The 16,419-nt window shown below is 42.3% G+C and overlaps 2 protein-coding genes and 1 long non-coding RNA gene across 6 annotated transcripts in view; 2 read left to right on the top strand and 1 right to left on the bottom strand.

The window, feature by feature from the left end:
* KLRG1 (killer cell lectin like receptor G1) overlaps nt 1-421 on the top strand; it is a 59,705-nt gene extending 59,284 nt beyond the window's left edge. For all 3 annotated transcript variants that reach the window (XM_053895561.1, XM_053895562.1, XM_053895560.1), the window contains one exon: nt 172-421. In XM_053895561.1, the coding sequence (XP_053751536.1) occupies nt 172-310 (139 nt within the window). In that variant the 3' untranslated portion in view covers nt 311-421. The remainder of the gene's footprint in view (nt 1-171) is intronic.
* Nucleotides 422-6,761: 6,340 nt separating this feature from the next.
* Nucleotides 6,762-8,230, top strand: LOC128775041 (uncharacterized). 2 transcript variants are annotated; one of them, XR_008419629.1, is made up of 3 exons: nt 6,762-6,886; nt 7,291-7,358; nt 7,595-8,230. It is a non-coding gene; the product is annotated as an uncharacterized LOC128775041 (long non-coding RNA). The 2 variants fall into 2 exon arrangements; XR_008419628.1 differs by having other exon boundaries at nt 6,762-6,897.
* A 385-nt stretch (nt 8,231-8,615) lies between these two features.
* A2M (alpha-2-macroglobulin) overlaps nt 8,616-16,419 on the bottom strand; it is a 45,855-nt gene continuing 38,051 nt past the window's right edge. Inside the window, exons 29-36 of the mRNA XM_019464560.2 lie at nt 15,841-16,064; nt 14,279-14,497; nt 13,714-13,841; nt 12,549-12,639; nt 11,367-11,435; nt 9,834-9,936; nt 9,086-9,127; nt 8,616-8,758 (exon numbers count right to left, since the gene is read on the bottom strand). Coding sequence (XP_019320105.2) covers nt 8,742-8,758; nt 9,086-9,127; nt 9,834-9,936; nt 11,367-11,435; nt 12,549-12,639; nt 13,714-13,841; nt 14,279-14,497; nt 15,841-16,064 — 893 coding nt within the window. The 3' untranslated portion in view covers nt 8,616-8,741. The remainder of the gene's footprint in view (nt 8,759-9,085; nt 9,128-9,833; nt 9,937-11,366; nt 11,436-12,548; nt 12,640-13,713; nt 13,842-14,278; nt 14,498-15,840; nt 16,065-16,419) is intronic.

Raw genomic sequence — 16,419 nt, 5'->3', positions numbered from 1 at the left:
GAAAAGCTCAGGGTCTGATTGGTAACCTGCGAAAGGAAAGCAAGAATAATCCAGAACCGGAGAGGCCTCATTTCTCTTTCTTTAGTGTGATTCAGTATTCATCCTTTGAGGAACAAAGGATTTTTTTTATTAAAAATTTTTTTTTCTCATGTTTGTTTATTTTTGACATAGAGATGGACGGACAGACAGAGCGCAAGCAGAGGAGGGGCAGAGAGAGAGGAAAACACAGAATCCGAAGCAGGCTCCAGGCTCTGAGCTGTCATCACAAAGCCCGACGTGGGGCTCTAACTCACAAACCATGAGATCATGATCTGAGCTGAAGTCGGACGCTTAACCGACTGAGCCACCCAGGCGCCCCAAGGAAGAATTCTTAGTTGGCTGATAGCATTCGATCTCAAGCCAATTATGCTTTCTAACAGCTAACATGTGCATGTGCATGTGCATCTAACATCTAACATGTGCATGAATGGTGGTACGGATTTTCCAGTAGGAACCTGAGCAACTAGAGAATGGGTTTTTTTTTTTAATAAAAAGTATACCAGTTTTTTTTTAACCCATTAAAACAATTACTATTTCCTCGTAATGTCTAATACATGGCTCTGCTCATAGGGAGAGATAAATTCTTTTTACCGGCAGACTCTATCCATATTAATATTTTCTTTTTCTAAAGTTTATTTATTTATTTTGAGAGAGAGAAGGAGAGGGAGAGAGCGAATCCAAGCAGGTTCTGCACTGTCGGTGAGGAGTGTGATATGGGTCTTGACTCACGACTGTGAGATCATGACCTGAACCGAAGTCAGACGTTTAACCGAATGAGCCACCCAGGGGCCCCCACGTTAATGTTTTCAAATATCTGAAAAACATTTTTCAAAGCGTAAACATACATGTACGAAATCAGAGTGGTGTTCTTGTGTTGCTAATGAAATCAATAACATTACTTTATGATAAAATGGACTATGATTAATACATCTAGACTGATCATCTTTATCTATCTATCTATCAATCAACCAATCAACCAACCATGTATCTATCATCTGTCTAATTTTTTGTATCCGTGCATGTTAAATGAGATTGATATCACTGATCAACTCTTGGGAACGCTTCCTATCCTTTTTTTTTTTTTTTTATGTTTATTTTTGCGAGAGAGACCAAGAGAGAGTGTGAGCCAGCATGAGTGGGGGAGGAGCAGAGAGAGACAGATACTGAAGATCCGAAGTGAGCTTTGCTCTGACAGCAGAGAACCCGATGTGGGGCTCGAACTCATGAACCATGAGATCATTAATGCCGAACTCAGACGCTTAACCGACTGGGCCACCCAGGTGCCCCAACACTTCCTATCCTTCGTCGTAACTTTCGACAGGGCTTCTAAATGATCAGGCCTGTTTGCGGAAAAGAGTGTTTCCCTGAAGTAAATGGAAATGCTCATATTACCATACTAGTATGAACAAATCCATGCCCACTGGCCTCCCCAAGCCCCCTTGCTCCTGACACTCCCAAGTTCCAGGGAAGCCTGCAGTGGGGAAAGAGAATTTACAACATTATCTTATGGAACAGAGAAGACGTGCTTTCTCAAAAGGCTTTCCTTCTGATTGCTCTTCCCATATCATGTACTTCCCAGGTGAAGAGACCCACCTAAAAGGACTTTCCACTTGGATGTGTTAAGCAAGGCTGCAGGGCCCTTACCTGTTCCACATAAATTGACACATTGTTGTTCCTCGCTTTCTCCTGCCAACGTGGCTAGATCGTTCAAGATGAGGCAAATGAGAGAAATCCCCAATGTTAACTGAAGCCCTTCAGTGCTAAGAGACAAGTAGACCGTGGGACTGAAGTCTGTATTAAAAAAGCTGAGATTAATTGTCTTTAAATGAGTGTGAAGATATTTGTCCAGTAGAATGGAAACATATACAGGAAATTGTGAATACCAGTACTTAGACACAAAGGTAAATATTCCTATGACTAAGAAATAGGTATCCCTGGCTTTTGTTTAAAGGTATCCTTTAACCAAAGGATAAAGGGAGAAGTATCCTCAAGTTGGATAGCGATTCATTTGAGATTATCTATGAAGGTATCTTTCTCTATTCTAACATTGATCTCAGCTTTCTCTGAATTCTCACGGTATTTAAAAACTATACCAACAATTTTGGTGCTTAATTATATCTTGTCCTTAAATGTTATTTGATAGCTTCAGTTATTGTTTTAAAAAAATTTTTTTTTTCTTTTAGTATTCTTAACTAGAATGTAGGCTCAATTAATCCCAACATCTTTCTTACAATTCTTGTATTGGAACCTAACACAATGCTAACCATACACTTGGTCGCAGATAAATTTAGTTTCCTTAGATTAGGCCCAATGTTGCCCTGATGCACGTTGACATGGTGAGAATGTTGTTGGTATAGCCTTATGCTAGGGAGACAGAAAATTCAAACACCTACCATCCATTTACCATTTTCACTGTTGGTTTCAGGAGAATGAAATCAGATACTATCTTTACATCGGCGATCACCTTGTTGGAGGCCGCATGGCTTCCTGTCTAGCTGTAGACCCAAGAAAGAGAAGAACCAGGCCTCCTGATATGTTGAATCCTGCTCTCCTTTAAGGTCCACCACAAGCCTTTTGTCAAGTAGCTTTTTAAGTAGCTTTCTCTACGTAGCTTTCCTAACTGCTGCCTTGTCCTCAGTGATATTTCCATCCTTAGAAATATATAGTCAATGTATTTTTATAGACGGTATCAGTGGTTCTGAAAATTGACTATATAACAGAATCAGCTGCAGAACTCATGAAAATATAGATGCCTGGGCACAGCTCCAGAAATACCGAATTAAATCTCTGAGGGGGGAACCTGGAAATATCCATTTTTAAATAAATTTTACAAAAGAGGATAACTAGATTTTAGAATCTCTGGTATCTACTACTGCCTTGAAACGTACACATTTTAGGTTAATGATTATCTTTTTCTTATGTGCAAATGACCTTCACAACTAGACTATAGATTCCTTTAGGTAAGATACCTATCTTATTTATATTCCCCACAGCTTCTTGAATGTATTTTTGCTTAATTAATATAACTCACTTTTATAAAATACATTTAGCTTATTTGTCTTTTGATGATGGGCCAAATCGTGAATATTATTTTTTTCTTTTCGTCTGGGAGCCATTGGATTTTCTTTTAAAAAAATTTTTTAACGTTTATTTTTGAGACAGAGAGAGACAGAGCATGAACGGGGAAGGGTCAGAGAGACAGGGAGACACAGAATCTGAAACAGGCTCCAGGCTCTGAGTTGTCAGCACAGAGCCCGACGCGGGGCTTGAACTCACGGACCGCGAGATCACTACCTGAGCCGAAGTCGGACACTTAACTGACTGAGCCACCCAGGTGCCCCCGGATTTTACTTTTAGGTAATCTTTCCACCCAGTATGGGGCTTGAAATCACATCCCTGAGATCAAGAGTCACACGCTCCCCTGGACTGAGCCAGCCAGGTGCCCCAAGACCCATTAGATTTTGTAATTGTAGCCAGAGTCACCTTTTCTGTTCCAAGTAAAGCTTTTGAAGAATGCTAGTGAATTGTGAATTATTTTTCTGTAGAAAACTAGAATTTTATTTTATTTATTTGATTTGAGAGAGAGAGAGAGAGAGAGAGAGAGAGAGAGAGAGAGAGAGATTGTACACACGTGAGCAAGGGAAAGGGGCGGAGGGAGAGACAGAGAATCTCAAACAGGCTCCATGCTAAGCACAGAGCCCAATGTGGGGCTTGATCTCACAAACCTGGGATCATGAATTGAGCCAATATCAAGAATTGGATGCCCAACTAACTAAGCCTCCCAGGTGCCCCTAGAAAACTGGAATTTGAAAAGAAGATTTCCTTTGGAGATAAGGAAGAATGAGTTCACATTGAAGTACTTTTGAAAGTATTATTGAAAGGACTTGTTTATTCTTCAGCAATCGTTGTGGGTAATAAAAGAATCCTAGAGGTAGACAAATTAGGCCCATAACTGTACCAATTCTTCATTGTCCACATTGGTGAAGACAGTTTTTTTTTTTTTTTTTCATTGACGAGGCAAAAACTTAACGACAAGGATTTCTTTAGGTCTTCCTGAATCTATGTACTCGAGAGTTCTAGGTGAGAATATTTTCAGGGCTAGATAATACAGACAGATATTTTTACCTGACTTCAGTGAGATTTGGAAACTTATGTGGGTTTTAGGTCCGTCACAAGTTTGGGGTATTGCCTGTACTTGTAGACTGAATGCAGATTCCTTGCTTTCCAAGAAAACCTTGTATTTCAGAGCTATCTGTGGAACATTATGAATAGAAAGTGTTTCCCATCCAGAGGACCATTCAATGGGTCACAATTCCATTTCTCCCGATGTGCCCTTTTATTGCCCATGTAGGAATAGAGTTTCCATTTTCAGGAGGAAGGATTACAATCGAACCTCTCCAACTTTCCATGAGAATCTTACCTGAATATACACACATGCTTCCTGTGACAGGTTTATTTTGCACTGCCCCACCCCCCCGCCCCCCTGCCCCGAGGAATGTCTGGTAATGAGACTCGAGGTAGTAACAAGAGGTTGGTATTCTCCAATTAGAATTTTGTGGAAAATGTTTTTGAAGACTGAATAGTCACCAAAGCAGCTTTCTCAGTCTGACAAAAGTGGTTGCTCCATATCTGGAGAAAGCATGGTGAGCTGTCAGCACAGAGCCCCCACGCAGGGCTCAAACCCACAAACTGTGAGATCATGACCTGAGCTGAAGTCGGACGCTTAACCTACTGAGCCACCCAGGCACTCCTAAATATGTTCTTTTTAAAGAGTGTTTTGACTTTAGGGTCCCTTGAAATCCCGTATGAATTTTAAGATGGGTTTTCCATTTTTGCACAAAACACGATTGAAACCTCGATAGGGGTTTTGGTGAATCTGCCTATAAATTGCTTTGTCATTTAAAAAATATATTTTCATTTTTAACCATAGTTTTAAATTCTTAAAGAAACAGCATCGCTTTTCCTCGGCCATTGCATGGATGCACGTACATATCGTACTCAGTGCTGAAGTATTTGGGGGAGGAGTGGAGAGTTAAAGTCTCTGTGAGCCACCTAGCTCGTCCTCCCCAGGAAGTCTCCAGCACCCTGGCTTCCTTGGGTGTCATTCACTGCCATTTTATTGATTTGTTTTGAGGTTTAATTTTTTAGTGCTTAGTTATTTTTGAGAGAGAGAACACAAGAGCACTATCAGCACAGAGCTCAATGTGGGGTTCCAACTCGTGAACCGTGAGATCGTGCCCTGAGCTGAAGTCAGATGCTTAACCGACTGGGCCACCCAGGTGCCCCCTCTTACATTTTAATTAGGTAATTACGTCACCAGTTAGACATCTGTCTCTCCTGCTGGGCTGTAGCAGGACTTCCTCCGATTTCTTCCCCTGTGCACCCTGAGTACCTAGCACAGTGTCCTGTACATCTCAGGAGCTGATGGGACCCTGAAAAGGTAGGGGGAAACGTGCGGGACCCGACAAGCCAGAAAGAACCATTGGACTAATGTAATGGGAAGCCGCCAAAGGGCTTTAGACAAAGAAGAGTTACAACCAAATGTGAAAAATCCGGGCGCCTGGGTGGCTCAGTTGGGTGAGTGTCTGACTCTTGGTTTCGGCTCAAGTCATGATCTCACCATTCGTGAATTCGAGCCCCACCTCGAGCCCTGTGCTGTCAGGGTGGAGCCTGTTTGGGATTCTCTCTCTCTCTCTCTGCCTCTCCCCTGCTTGGGCTCTCTCTCTCTCTCTCTCAAAATACGTAAATACACTTAAAAATATGTGAATTTTCCGAAGAAGACTTTGGCTGCAATTTGGTGAGTGGTTTGGAGACACGAATGCTCTGGAGGGCACAGCAGCTCTTAAGGTGGGAGGTGAAGGCAGCCTGGGCGAGGGTGAAGGCCATGAGGATGGGAGGGAGGCTGTGAACCTTTTACAGGAGGGAACCTGCACAATTAGAGTTTGGAACGGGATCATTTTGGATCCCGAACCATCGGCTGCTCAGTGCTGGCTGAGCGTCAGAGTCCTACAGCGCGAGGCCCAGGGGATCCTGGGAGGAGTTGGCCCACAGCCCCCAAGCCTCAGACCTATTGCCCTCCTCCCCCTGCCCTGTTGGCAGAACAAATGTAAGGGCATTAACCCAATTACCTGCACTTTCCAATATATTTTTAAAGTCTCAGCTTTCTGTCAACGCTACTCAGGAAATTGGAGAAAACGATTGGATTCCTAATAGTAATTTTTAAAGCAAGTAATTTCAGATTTGCTTTTTTTTTTTTTGAGAGAGGGCATGAGTAGAGGAGGGGCAGGGCAGAGGGAGAGGGAGAGAGAGAATCTTAAGCAGACTCCACACTCAGTGCAGAGCTTAACATGGGGCTCCATCTCACGGCCATGAGATCATGACCTGATCCGAAATCAAGAGTTGGTCGCTTAACTGACTGAGCTGCTACCCAGGCACCTCTCAGCTCTGCTTTCTTGTGGTTAACTGCTCTCCGGGTGTATTGTTACCCTTACTCAGAGACGACCTTGAGCGTCTCCATTTTTGCATAGATTTCCCTTGAAGAAGTCATGGGGTTATTGACAGGCTTTAAAAGATCGTTTCAATAAAGAGCTACCATTTAGGTTTTGAATGTTTTTGTGTGTCAAGAACTAGATTAAGCACACTGCTCGCAGCTATCTCCTGAGGTAGTCGCTGTTTCTAGGCCCATTTCGCAGATGAACCGGAAGTGACTGCTGGTTCCAGCCGGCACCGCTGTGCCCAGTGAGGTCCGTTATGTGGAGGACCTTTGGCTTTTCATCCTCATACACGCTTGTGGAGGCTGATAATATTCTCCTTTTATACAGATCAGAAAACTGAGTTGTGAGAGGCAGTAAGTGCTGGGTAAGATTACATAGGTGCTAAATGCCAGAGCTGGATGTTGAGACCATCCCGCTTTCCACATCTTTGGAAACCTATGCTTTTCCCACCACACCACGCTGAAAATTATATAAAATATGCAAGGGAGGTGATTCTCCAAAGAGGGAAACCCTGACCACTTCACCGTTAGGATAATCATTTCTTCCCTGTGTTTTTGGAAGGACTTTAGCTTGGTCCTGAGTATCGAATTTGTGCTGAATAAATTTTGTGCTCCCTTAGCCCTGTGAGGTTTTTGGTGAGGGGCCTCCGCAGTGATATTGCAGCTTTGCAAGTGGTTTGGAATTCATGTAGGGTCGAGAGGGGGAGGCTGGAATGTATGGAGTTCAGTGATAGCTTTTATCTTTTACTTTTGCCCAGTCCAGAGTTAGAGCTCAGAATGCTTGAACTTCAAAGTCCTTTAAAGCTCTTAGCCGAGGGGCGCCTGGGTGGCTCAGTCGGTTAAGCGTCTGACTTCAGCTCAGGTCACCATCTCGCGGTCCTTGAGTTCGAGCCCCACGTCGGGCTCTGTGCTGATAGCTCAGAGCCTGGAGCCTGCTTCTGATTCTGTGTCTCCCTCTCTCTCTGCCCCTCCCCCGTTCATGCTGTGTCTCTCTCTGTCTCAAAAATAAATAAACGTTAAAAAAAAAAAAAAAAAAAAAGCTCTTAGCCGATACCATCCAAGCTTCTGTCAAACCAACCCAAATGAAGATGAGGACTCCTAGGATTATTCCAGAGATCTCTACAAGCTCTTGGAGTTTCTGCTCCTCTAGCCACACAATAAATGATTTCGATACTTCCCACAAAGAAAATGTAGAGATCGGATATTGTGGGGATGCTGATTTCTGCCTCTGAATCGCTTCTTGAGTTTACACCTATGCTTTCATCCTGGCTCAAAGTTCTGGGGGAAAAAAAATGCTCCAATATAACACTCCTATTTGGGCTGCTGAGTTCTATAGATTTTTTATTTTAGAAGGACTCGTTTCTGATGTGTCACCCCTTCAACTTTTTTCAATCTGACATCCTTTATTGAAACCGATCACTTGTATCAATCAATGGCAGATTTGGTTCTGAGGACATGTAATCCCAGCTCAGGTGAAGTTCTAACTAGTTATGCTGCCTCCCAATGTAACTTATCCAACATTGTATTTCATTATTTCCCTTTAACGTGGGAAGTCTTTTCTAGTCGAGACAGTCTTATTCTCTCCTAAAATGCACTCTGGCTTTTTCTTAGGGTATTCCTGTAACCAAACACCCTTCCCACTCTCCTAGTACATAATCCTTCTCCTGAAGCCCCAAGTGAAACCTACTCAGACCAATATCCCGGTAACATTTATTTTTTTTATTATTTTATTTTATTTTATTTATTTTTTAAACGTTTATTTATTTGTGAGACAGAGAGAGACAGAGCATGAACGGGGTAGGGGCAGAGAGAGAGAGACACACAGAATCGGAAGCAGGCTCCAGGCTCCGAGTCATCAGCCCAGAACCCGACGCGGGGCTCGAACTCATGGACCGCGAGATCGTGACCTGAGCTGAAGTCGGACGCTCAACCGACTGAGCCACCCAGGCGCCCCTCCCGGTAACATTTTTAATTTTCTGAAGTCCCTCAACCCTTGATTGCTATCAATGTTTAATCTTAAGATTCTACTGGGAATTATATGGAAATGTTATAAATGTTTATTGAATGAATGAGGAACCAGTGATAAAGATTGGCCAGAAAAAAAGGTTTATTCCTCAGATCTTCAGACATACAAAAATTCTTTTCTTCCACAGAGACCTGAGTCTGTGGAACAGGTATTCCAGCAAAGCAGTTTTCATTGAAGTGGTCTTCAAGCATTTCCATGATCTGTGAGAGTGGAAAGAAGAGAAAATCAAGAGGGACATGGGTCTCCTGAGCAATGAATATTCTGTCCTTTAGATCTGGGTAGCACGGTGCCTAAGGAAACCTGATTAATATAGTGGGAAGTGAGATTTATTACTTATAATTATTCAAAAAGTAACCCTTTAAAGTTTGGCCATCAGTGACCTTTTCCCAACAAATGAAGTTTTCAGTAATAAGTTGAACTATGAGCAAGAGGGTATCTATGAAAAGCATTTAGCCAGAATTTCATGTTATGGGAGGGACAAGCCAAAGGGGGTGTGACTGCATTTGGAAAGCGTGTGCATTGCTTACCTTTGCTGCAAGGGGCACTGTACTCAGCAATTGCAAACTCATCTGAATGAAAACAAAAACCATTAGGTGAAGTGAGAGGGATAGCAAACACCTGGGGGAGACAGGTCCCTTAAAAAATCTTTCCTTATGGGAAGACTTGGGTCGGAAACTTCAGCATCATCCATTTGATGCGTTGCTTGTGGCCTTCTGTTGCCAACTCTTCAAATACAGTGTGTTGTGTTTCTCTTTACCCTACGCTTCTGAAGGACAGTTCACATGTTATACTTCTTTAAATCTCATGGTGTCTTATCGTTGACTTATCTGAAGAAAAGGGAGCTAAATGTCCTACAGGTGGTTTGTATTAGTAATTGACATATTTATACAACTGGGAGTTTCTACAAGGTATGTATAGAAGCCAGAGAAGAATCAGACTTGATGGAGACAAAATGAAGTAAATAAGAATAGTTAGTGTAATAAGGGGCCCCAATACAGTTCTCAAATCGAAATTTCTGTGATCAGAAATTTAATTTCTAGGGGTGCATGGGTGGCTCAGTCAGTCGAGTGACCAACTCTTGATATTGGCTCAGGTCACGATCTCACGGTCGTGGGATCGAGCCCCGCCTCGGGCTCTGCACTGAGTGTGGAGTCTGCTTGGGATTCTCCCTCTTTCTCTCCCTCTGCCCCTCTCCCTGGTTTTCTTGCTGTCTCTAAAAATAAAAAATAAAAAAAAAAGAAATTTAATTTCTATGTGGAAGTTGTTCACACTTACCTGTCTCATAGTAATCGTAGACTTTCACTATGGCTGGCTTCAGATCTCTCACTGGGATATCTTGCAGAACCATGAAGGACAAGCTCAGTGTCTCATTGGTCACCTAGAAAGCAAAAGGGAATTAAAATTTTTCTTCTGTCTTCTTTGAAGGAGTTTAAGTATTCATCTACTTTCTTGGGGGAAAAGAACCTTTTTTTTTTAATCAACTAACAGTGTCCTTAAATTGCAGAAAGTTCCCAGAGTGAATGAAAAATTCCAAAATTTTTCTTAAATAATCCAATCAATTCATATAGTCGTATAAATAAATGCTAGTCCATGGGCTCTGTTTATAGGGGGTGAATGATATATGATTTTATTGATTGAATGGTCATGTCCATTTTTACATATCCAGAGATTTGGTATAATTTTACTTCCCAATCTTGTAGAAATACTGTGTCAACTCAAAAAGGAATATAAAAAATTGATCATTACAGCCTTACTAAAATTTCATAAAACTTATAAACTATAACATCCATTAATATATGAATGCATAAATTATGTTAGATTACACAACTATAAAGTGAGATTAGTTTATGGGTGGACTGATCTTATCATTTTTTGGTACATCCTTGCTGAGATGGACAGTATTTTCCCCTTTTATATTGTTGATGTGCTGTTGATATAATAATTGAGGTGTCAATTATATAATTGATATATTTGAGATATAATATATAATTGATATAGCAGCATCAACATAAGAATTGATGTTGATATAATTATGTAAAGAAGAAACCATTGGGTTTACCACTGGGTTTCTTCCTTACATTATTCAATATTTTCAAAATAGATTATGGACATAAAAAACACATTGTATAGAGAATTTCTTGCTTATGAGGCCTAGAAATATTCATATCCCAATATTATAATAAGCCATTTCTTCCCATTGTCTCACATGAAATGTGAATAAAGGAGAGGAGAATGTTTATTGGAATTAATATTAGAACGCTCATTTAAAAAAATGTTTTTTTGAGAGAGACAGCACAAGCAGGGGAGGGGCAGAGAGAGAGGGAGAGAGTGAATCCCTCTGCTCAGCACAGAACCTGACACGGCGCTTGAACTCATGGACTGTGAGATCATGACCTGACTCAAAATCAAGAGCTGGACACTTAGCCCACCCAGGCACCCCTAGAATGCTCAAAGTTTTGCCATGAGGTGATGTCTCCAAAATGTCTTCATTCACTTCCTTTAGAATAGGATTATTATAACTCCCTTAGAAGGAGGATTATCAGGGTGCTTGGGTGGCTCAGTCAGTTAAGCATCCGACTTCGGCTCAGGTCATGATCTCGCGGTCTGTGAGTTCGAGCCCCGTGTCGGGCCCTGTGCTGACAGCTCGGAGCCTGAAGCCTGCTTCGGATTCTGTATCTCCCTCTCTCTCTGCCCCTCCCCCACTCACACTCTGTCTCTCTCTCCTTCAAAAATAAATAAACATTAAAAAAAATTTTAGAAGAAGTATTATCTATATTTTTTTCACAACTAGAGTGGCAGGGCTCTCACCTTATCCAGATAAATCAAAACATGGTTGTTGCTGACTTCTGTTCGGCTCACGTGGTTAGATCTTTCAAGCTGGAGAAAATTAATACATCACAAATGTTAATAAACAGACGAAGCCTCTGGGGAAACCAGAGAAAAGGAGAATTTGGATTACCAAATTAAGCCTGAGGGTAAAGCTGCTTCGAATGATTTTTGTAAGTAAAGATGATAATGTTTTTAAAGTAAAAATGAAAGATACTTGGGAGGCAGCATTTAATATTAGTTTGGCACATGCCTATGTGTAATGTTGATATATCTGCAGAAATGTGAAATAAATGTCCTAAACTTGAGAATTTTCCGTATTTCAATGTTCAAGTTACACTCTATTCCTTCATGAAGGAGGTTTCCTTTTTTAACTGTTCTTTTTTTTAATTTTTTGCCTGCTCTAATTTATAGCAATCTCATTTTCCTCTGAACTTCTGTAATACTTCTAGTTTGTGCCCGTCGGTTATTTTTCATATATTTTTTCCACTGGTGCATAAGCTTTATCTTAAGAGTCTAAGCTCCAGGAATCTGCTGATATTCTTCTAGTACGTTGTGGCTTCTCGAAGAGAGCTGTTTGTGAAATGAGACACACAGTCCCTCCGGGGGTCATCAAAGCAGTGGATGAAAAGTCTGCTGCATCTGGCAAGGTCACCATGTCTGCCCCGAAGGCTCAGGGGACTAAATGAATATTATCCCTAATCCCTGCCACCCTAGTCTTAATCAGTGGTGGAAGGATGGTCTCAGCACTGTTTGTCTCCGTTGGCCATTTGAGTTTAAAAGTAAGACTGGTTAATGATAATAATGCCTCGTAAAACCTTCAGAATGAAGGGAGAATGTTTTGTGGACCATTCGTTTGTGTGTGTGGGTGTTTTAAGTTATTAGCTTTTTAAAATAAATACTTTTCAATGGGAACAGCGTGATCAAAAACCTGTTCACAGAATTTTGAGATGCATGAAAACAGAGTTCCATGAGGAAAAAAAAGAAAAAAAAACCACCACACATCAAAAAACCCATATACAAGCAGGCTAAATTGTATTTCTGATTTGGAGAAAGTGCTAGACTTTGGTAGAAGTTGATTTAAAATATTTTAAGATTTTCTCAGTCTGGAGATACATAAAACATCAAATAAACTAGAGCCTCCTGGACGTATAATAGACCTACCATTTTCACTGTTGGTTTCAGGGGAATGAAGCCAGATATCATCTTCACATCAGTAATCACCATGTTGGTGGTGGGACGGCTCCCAGTGTAACTGAAGATTTGGGGAAGAAAGGAAATTAGGGCTTTCCGTGTTATTAAATATCCTTTTCTCCCACGTCCACAGTAAGCCATCACAGCCTTCAATAGTACATGAAAGCCTTCCTAAATATCCCACCCAAGTGATAGGGAGCTTGTTAAAGCCACAGAGACCGGGCTTTACCCTAGACCTGATGAATCAGGATTTTACGTGTGTGGACTCGAGGTTCTGGAGTTTAAGGAAGCTCTCTGTGAGTGACGCATAGCTGGGCCTGAGACCGCTAATCTCTGCACGTTATTTGTTACGTATACTTTTAACTTTTGTCCTGAACAGTATCCCCAGCCAGGGTAGAACATTCCTGTGGGCAGAAACGTTTTTTGGTAAGCCCTGGAGCTATTTGAATGTTGCTGTGCATGTATGCAAATCGATTATTTTGTGTGTAATCTGAGGTTTACTTATTGTCGGTAGGAATTCTAACTACAGACTCACTACGTCCTTCTATTCAGACGTTTTGGCAATCGGAGAGAGCAAGAACGATATAGAATTCCATTACAATAGAATGAATTCACTTACATTTAGAATTAAATCAGGAATTCGGGTCAGAGGCAAGGGTGAATGTTCTCTTTTTTTAGTTCTTATTGAGGGGACTTAACTTTTCAATAATGAGGTTTCACAATCACAGATCCTGGAGGCAGGGGAGGCACAATGCATATACCCCATCATGAAGCGATTCTGTATCGGCATGAGGACGCATTGCTTTTTACAACAAAGGTAGTGCAAACATTTATTGCCACGCCACTCAGCTTAATGGGAGTTCCGGTAAGAAGACTGGTTCTTTTTTTTTAACGTTTATTTGTTTTTAGACTGAGAGAGACAGAGGATGAACGGGGGAGGGTCAGAGAGAGGGAGACACAGAATCCGAAACAGGCTCTGAGCGGTCAGCACAGAGCCCGACGCGGGGCTCGAACTCATGGACCGCGAGATCATGACCTGAGCCGAAGTCGGCCGCCTAACCAACTGAGCCACCCAGGCGCCCCTAGAAGACTGGTTCTTATGCCCAGAATTAGACGATCCAGTCACAGGTCTTACCTGACATTCAGTGAGATCTGGAAGCTGGTGTGGGCTTTGGGTCCATCACAGGTTTGGGGCACAGTCTGTACATCCAAAGCAAACGGGGACTCTTCCTTTTCTGGCACAATATTGTATTTCAAGGATGTCTGTGGAACATCAAAGACAAAAATCTGTGTTCCCTCTGGTCACCAGAACTCCTCCAAGCTTCCTCAACTCGTTCTCTGGGTGGCCCTATCATTTGCTGAGTTAGGAATTGAAAAAAAAATTTTTTTTAATGTTTTACTTATTTTTGACAGAGAGAGAGAGAGAGAGAGAGAGAGAGAGAGAGAGAGAGAGAATGAGTGGGAGAGGGGCAGAGAGAGAGGGAGACACAGAATCTGAAGCAGGCTCCAGGCTCCAGGCTCTGAGCCGTCAGCACAGAGCCCGACGCGAGGCTCGAACTCATACACCGCGAGATCATGACCTGAGCCAAAGTCGGAAGCTCAACCCCACTGAGCCACCCAGGCGCCCCGCTGAGTTAGGGATTTTTTAGTGAGGACTGTTCCGGTGGGCCCTCTGACCCCATGTGCCCCAAGAGTCTCACCTGGAGGTAGACACATCCTTCTCCTGTCACTGTCATGGTGTATTCTCCAGGCACCTTCGGCAATGAAGTCTGTTGTAGTAACAGGCGGTTGTCGCTGTCCACTTGGAATTTTTCGAAAACCGCCCCTGAGTATTGGATGGTCACCTGTGCAGGCTTCCCAGTTCCGGTGAAAGTGGCTTCCCCATACTTGGACAAGGCATGGAGAGCCACCACTGTGTCCTAGAAAAGACGAGTGAGAGAACCTGTGTAGGCTCAGTAACCTTTTGAGGGCCCAAAGGCATGTCGACAAGATGGGCCTTGACGTCCTCTTTCCTGCTTCCCTCGCTACTTAAATAATGGAGTTCTAATTTCCAGATTGATTAGAATCCTTAGATAGATAACAGAACCATAATATGCACATATCTGCCTCCAACTGTATGCTTTAGAGGCTTCTTTTATTTCTCAGAAAATTGATCTTTTCCTATGGATGAATGTTTGTGGGATATGGGCTGTGGAAAGTATATGTGAATGGGAATCATTCATTGGCATTAGCTATTTGTCTAAGATGTCTTACTTGGTAATTGTGGTTATGTCTGCCATCACTCAACCAAAGATCAGTCTGCCTCTCACCCCAAATTAAACTCTGCTCTGTTGCTGAGTTCAGTGCCCTGAGAAAACCCAAGGTCCTTTGCAGCCATGATCAGGGGCATGCTTAATTATAATTATCTTCTTGATTTATTGGCATTTTTTGGCTCTCCCTTTTTTTTTTTTTTTTTTTTACCACATGTCTGGATTCCTCCCACCCTTGCATGCCATCTTCTCAATTCTCAAATCTTCTCAGCATTGAACCTGAATGATATTCTTTAAACAATAGATTTAAGAAAGAATAACTGTTGTCATAAAAGTATTCCATGTTTTCCCCATTCATATGGAAAAATAAGCCTAAATTCTCTGAAAATAACACTTCCTGCTGTGTACCTATTGACGGATTTTTTTTAGATAGTCTTATGATGTTGGCAATAATAAAGCAAGTTCTTCATGCTGCTGGTGAACAAATATTTGTATAGCAAAGGATGAATAGTGGAAGCATAAAATGTGTCGGCTTCAAAATAAGCCGGTTAAAGGGGACCTTTGAATGCAGAGATTTGCAAGGAGAGCTTTTTTGGGTTTTGAGTGGCGCTCCTGAGAACTGTTTGAAACTGTTCAAACTGTTTGAAACTGTTTCCAACTGTTGTTTGAAAGGGACTCTTAGAACTTCCAGAAGATTCCTGAAGGTAGGTTTTTAAAAGCCATTCTGCTGTGGCCATTGCACATAGGGTCTCACTTCTTTAGGGAGGTAGAGTTTTTATTGGCAGGAGGGGACTGTGATGATAACAGGGCTGGGGTGCCAGAACTGCAGGAATTTTCTTTTTAGCCCTCTTTGACTTTGAGTTTTCCTTATTTCTCGCTCTCCCTGAATACTCGTCATATTTTCCTCATTTCGAGTTATCCGCATCCTCATTTTTCCCTCTTGCATGTGTTTATATCTTGTTCAGAGCTTTTGTTCCCTGAAGGCGAAGCAAAAGTTTCTGGCAGACACAGACCTGGGTGGAGGAGAAGCCCCCGTGGGCATTCTGTTGCTTTAGGATCCAGCTCACGATGCCCGCGGCCGAAGTCAGGTCCTTGGAGGTCGGGCCGGGCTGGGCCGTGAGGTGAGCGAGGAGCACATAGGACGTCATCTCCACCTCAGCTGAGGGAGCCTGGGGCTGATAAAGAGGCCCCACTGGTGCCTTGGGTTTCTGAGGTCGCTCCCAGTGGACGGAATTGTCTGGAGGTGAGAAAAAGAGATTTGTGAGTAACCACATATTCATATCTAATTTAAGCCCGAGCTTAAGTGGAGGGTGCCTTCCAATTATATTCCCTTGGACCTTATCTAGATGCTTTTCCTTCTGCGTAAACCTGAGCGTGGTTTGTTTCAGCCAGCCTAAGGCGGAAAATGTTGCTGAGTCATAAGCCCACAGCCAACGACGTTGTCAAACGGTGGCTATGGTTGGGTCGTTGGGGGGAAATTGCAGAGCAAGTTCGCTCCCTGACTGTGGGGGTTGCTTGTTTCTGATGTTATCCAGACCTTATCTGGGCTTTGTGAAATTTTCTATAAATTTTCCTATTGAGATTTCTTGTGA

The sequence above is a fragment of the Panthera pardus genome, unplaced genomic scaffold, assembly GCF_024362965.1.
Source record: "Panthera pardus isolate Hobbes unplaced genomic scaffold, ASM2436296v1 HiC_scaffold_6, whole genome shotgun sequence".
In the NCBI taxonomy this organism is placed as follows: Eukaryota; Metazoa; Chordata; class Mammalia; order Carnivora; family Felidae; genus Panthera; species Panthera pardus.
Note: the sequence above shows the minus strand (reverse complement) of the source record. Positions and strands in the feature narration are given on the sequence as shown.